At 40.8% G+C, this 5,373-nt stretch overlaps 1 protein-coding gene across 1 annotated transcript; it reads left to right on the forward strand.

The window, feature by feature from the left end:
• Positions 1-2,869: 2,869 nt before the first annotated feature.
• On the forward strand, positions 2,870-3,920 carry LOC121778770. Its single transcript, XM_042176176.1, has one exon. It carries the CDS (start codon positions 3,076-3,078, stop codon positions 3,673-3,675), a length of 600 nt encoding a protein of 199 aa, XP_042032110.1. The 5' UTR covers positions 2,870-3,075; the 3' UTR covers positions 3,676-3,920.
• The last annotated feature ends 1,453 nt before the right edge of the window (positions 3,921-5,373 follow it).

The following is a 5,373-nucleotide window of genomic DNA, read 5'->3' on the forward strand; positions in this document are numbered from 1 at the left end:
GCATCCGAAGGCTTGCAACTGAATTCAACAGCAACAACGTTGGAGTATATCCACGCTAGGCTCGCCCGACTCGAGACTCGATTGGTTGAGCATGAGCGCAGGGTAGCAGCAACACTCCCTCCGTTGCAACCCGAACCTGATCCACCCGATGCTTTGCAATGGCAGCAACCACAACGACCGGAGATACACAATTGGCGGTGGTAACAACATCAGCCCCACACGCAGCCGGTCCAGACGCGACGTCCAACAAGCTGGGACCCACCCAGCTACTGCTACACACAGACCTTCCACGCCGATTATCAACAATGGCAGCCGAATTACCATCCGTCGGAAGTGCTGCACATGCAGCCAACGTACCAGCCACTGCAGTTTAACCGATCGCTGAGCCCCTGCACAACGTCGCTGCCTGCCATTACCCAGCCACGATCCAGTTCAACGCACCTGCCTCAACAGTCTCGGGAGTTTATTGATTCGGGGCAGCCGCGATATCTCAACAATATAACCAACCTCTTGGTTCGATCGCCCTCTCCTGCCCAACTTGCTGCGTAAACGATTACAACGAGAACATTGATGATGAAAATATAGCAGCGGAGAACATTGATTATACTCCCACGATGGTATTGTGTGAGGATATTCCCAACGACATTAACGATGTTTCTAACAATGCTACTCGCAATGATGGTGTTACTCTTGATGTTCTAGACGACGAGCCCTATAAAGAGATCCTTGTGAACGAAAATATGATGCCTCAAGTGCTCGTTGAGGCATATGATGACAAGATTGGTGATGACATTATTGTTCCAACACATAGTGAATTGGAGATAAAATATGATATAGAGACTTTGCTTGAGGAGAATGTTGTCGGCTATGCGGATATCTGTATTCACGTTAAGGTCCTATCTAATAGAATTATTGGAGCAACAAATATTAAGAACTTAAGATCCTATATAAATATTATGTTCACCAACATAATTGAATCATGGTGCCAGTCTAGCAAGCAAAGTTTGTTCCATTATTGGCACCGACCGTGCACGTTTGATCTAGGAGGGGAGGTCTCGCCAAAGCTTATGTTCGCGATGCTCTTCATTGTGTCGTGGTTACCACCTTGAGGACAAGGTGAATTTTAACCGCGGGGGAATTGATACGAGACATATCTTCCATATCTCCCATATATTAGTAATTAATATCTTTACAATATATTTTGCTTAGTTGGTTAAGATTAGATTAGATTAGATTTATTTATTTGAGGATTCCACTTTTATATGTGGGAATATTTCATAATTGACAATCAATCAAGAAATAAAATATTTTCACACTTTCTTCTCTTGTTCATCGTGCACAACGCACAAACCCAATTTTTCGACGCCGGAGTGATCGAGTGCAAAAGCTCCTGCGACGTTCGACGCGGAATCTATCGTTGAGGAACTTCTTCCTTAACAATCTGCTTATCGAGGGGGGAGTTGTTACGAGCACTTCGATACCTACCTACGCAGACCCAGCGCCTGAGCCACACCCCGACTCACCGACGGAGGAGCCGGAGCAACTGGAGTTTGACACGAGCAGCACAGCGGCGAGGGATCAGGAAGAAGCGGTGAAGAGCCTAAGGCCGAAGAGAGCGTCGAAGAAGCCGGACAAGTAAGGAGACTATGTCTCCTATTAATTATTTTACAAGCAGCTTATTTTATTTCGTTAAAGAATGTTTTTTTTTCTTTGGGCCGAACTATTATTTTTATCTTTTGGGTCGAATGGATTATAAGCTCCTTTTTCGGGTTTTTTTGTTGATTCTTTCCCGAATCGTAGGTCGAATCAACCCTAGGGTCCTTAGTATAAAAAGGAGATATTGTTATTTTGGTGAAAATCAATCAAATAACGTATTTTCCTATCTTTTTGCACTCTATTTTTTGCTGCAATTCTTTAGTTTATCGGCGTGATCTTCGGGGGAAAGCCCGCGACTGCCAAGAATTCTCCTCGGCGACGACAACTCGACGTCTCGTAACTGTTAAGGGACGATTTACCTTAACAATGCCTATAACTTTTTGCCTACTTTCTTGAACCTTTTGGTTGTTGATTATATACAAAGTATATTTACTAGAGTTCATTGAGTTGGAGCATCAACTAAAGCTTATGCGTTTTGAAGTGTTCAACTAATAAATCTCGAGCACAACGTTGGTTTAGCTTTGCTAGAAATGGTCATTTGTTTACCGAGCATAAAGATGTGCTCGAAAACTTGGTGACTCGGTGCTCGGTAAATTAGCGTTGTTGTTTTACCGAAGACTTTTGACAGTACAACGAGCACTTCGCTGAAGTACTCACTATGCGTGGTTGAGTTATTAAAATATTGCTATAGAGAGCCAAGTTACTGCTTTTGGCTACACATCAAGAATCATGTGCATGAGCTGAATTGAAGTTAAAGAAAACTTTATTTTCATTTCAAGTTATGCCATAAATTTTGTTTGATTAATTACTTTCTCGTGATGGGTCTTTGCAATTGCACTTCATGTCTCATATTATACCTGTATATTTCAAAATCCCAATAGATAAAAGAATACAAAAAAGGGACCCTAGAAAATTAATACTACTAAAAAATATGATGCAAATGCAATGGTTTCATGACATTGTGTGTTCATCAACAAAAGCAACAGTGCATGGCTACAATACAATGTCCGTGAAACAACACTAGTTCACGGAAACATAACTATTAATTAGATTTAAATTAAACGAAGTGGACATTGAATTAAGGCAATTCTTTACATTTCCATAGACATATTCATGAAAAATCCAGTTGATTCTATGTCTCTCTCTAATCACAGACATATTCTAGCTCTAATCATGTCCACTAAAACTTCTAACAATCACTCTATATATATAGCTTGGCTTATACCATCTCCATATCACTAATTAGTAATTTTGTGTTTGAATTTCCACAATATTATACTTTCTACAATTCTTCATGCTTCTTCCCACCAATTTCAACCTAACCAAGCCCTTTTCCACACTAGAACACAACTCTCTATATAAATATTTGAAATTTAACAAACCCTAGCTCCTCACCCATCAATTTTCTTTTCATACAAAATGGCACCCAATAGTGACACCACCTTTCTCCAAGGTTACACTAAGAGCAGCAGCAACAACAACAACAACAACAACAACGTCAGCCAGAAGCCTTCGAAGCTCTCGATGGAAACCCTCCAACGCACAATCTCAGACATCTCGTTCGAGCTCATGAGCCAGGAAGCCCTAACAGGCTCAGAGAAGGCCACTTTGCCCTTGCCCCCCATCTCGGAGGTTGAGGACGCAAAGTGTGAGTGTTGTGGGATGTCAGAGGAGTGCACCCCACAATACGTTAAGAAAGTGCGCGGGACCTATGGCCAGATGATATGTGGGCTCTGCTCAGAGGCCGTGAAGGAGGAGATGGTGAAAAACGGAGGGAAAAGGGAGGAGGCCATGCGTGCGCATGTGAGTGCGTGCGCTAGGTTTAACCGCCTAGGTAGAGCATACCCAGTGCTCTGCCAGGCGGAGGCCATGAGAAACATTTTGAGGAAAAATAGGGCGAAATCACTTAGCCCTAGAGATAAAGGAAGTACGAATCAAATGGTTAGAGGAGGAATTGCTAGGAGTTCGAGCTGCATACCGGCAATTACTAAGGAGATTAATCATCGCAACAAGGCGTAAATTAAGTTTAATTAATACAAATAGTATGTAATTGATCTTAATTAATGGTTGTTAGATCTTGTCGTCAATAATGTTTGTTTTTGTCAATTAATGCATGTTTGATTTGGTAGTGTAATTTTCTGACTTTATAAGTTGTTTTTTCTTTCCAAGTTTTGGAAATAATAATATATAGGCGCTTTTGTCATGTTGTGAGCAAACCGTGTATGCTGTATACGCATAAAAAAATATGTGCATGGAGAGAAGTAACTAATAAATGTGTATATTTTTTAATGTATATATATTATGGATGGAGGAAGAATTTTTTAATTGTAACAATTATGAAGTAATACATCGAAGGGTTTCTAAATTATTGTCCGTGCGATTGCTATGTAGTACCTAATAGCATTCGCTTAACATGATGCATCGAATCTGAAAATTTTCCAAGGAAAAATAAATATGGACAAAATACCTTTGCTTATTCATTACTACTAAGTTTATCCATATTGTTGAAAACTAATTAACTCTCAACCTGCAACGTTGAGGGGTGTGGCGGTTGCAACATGAGCCACGAGTGCGGCGCGGTTGTGCCACTAAGCCTGGATGACGCGCACGAGTCTCAGCCGTGCGTACATCCCACTCGTGGGTCGGGAGCATGATGTTCCATTTGATTTTTTTTTTCAAATTTCAAGTTTTAAATAATTTTTAATTCTATCATCTGTTGCCCCTTTTTCCATTTCATATTGTTATTATTCCGTTGCCAATGGATCTTTACCTTTTTAATTAATTCACTCTCTTTAAATACCTCTTATATCTTTACGTATCTAACATGGGATGGGGTAGTGATATAATGAAAACCATATATCTAAGACAAACTCAAAACTTTAATCATAGCCACTAATTATTACAGATCAACGCTTATTATGTTTCCAGATTAAATTCAATAACTTCTATGAATCTATCAACAGATGGTATATTAGACATTTTCATAATACGGTGAATCATTTAATTATAGATAATTGTATAATCCCGATTTCGTCGTTCTCTCTCCTTGCACTATTCATGTTAATTAAACCTTTTCAATTACTCCCCCTCATTCCAACTTTTCGCCTTTTCGTCGAAAAAATTGCTTGAATTTTGCGGTGAAATTGCGTTGATTCTTTGTTGATGTTGAATTTTTTTGTTTAAATCGTGTTGATTTTATATTGATTCTAAAATCTGTGTTAATTTTATGAAGATTTTTTGTTGAATTTGTGTTGAATCGATCGTGTTGCTTTTTTGTTGAATTCTGAAATCTATGTTGATTTTTTGTGTTGAAATTTCGTTGGTTCTTTTGTTATATTTTTTTTCCCTCCAGACATACATATTTTTTAGGAGTTCGAGATACATTCGGCAAGCTAACCAGCCCTTCCCCAGCCCCTTGTGGTTCATAGACAGGCCGCCAACCAGCCCCTTGTGGTTCGTAGACAGGCCGCCAACCAGCCGGGCACCTCCGACGGGTCTACGCCCGTGAACAGCTGCCATCTGAGACGGCGTCACCCGAGACGGGTCTACGCCCGTGAACAGCCGCCACCCGAGACGGGTTCCAGGCCCATTAGCTTGCCAAGCCCCAAGACAACCAGTCTTGTAAAGGCCCACAGGGGAAATTAATCCCAAGTTGCGCCATCCAGGATTCGAACTCAAGACCTTCTGGATGGTGCGGTATCCTTGCCACCCTCCTCA

This window comes from Salvia splendens, chromosome 19 (assembly GCF_004379255.2).
Source record: "Salvia splendens isolate huo1 chromosome 19, SspV2, whole genome shotgun sequence".
Classification (NCBI taxonomy): domain Eukaryota; kingdom Viridiplantae; phylum Streptophyta; class Magnoliopsida; order Lamiales; family Lamiaceae; genus Salvia; species Salvia splendens.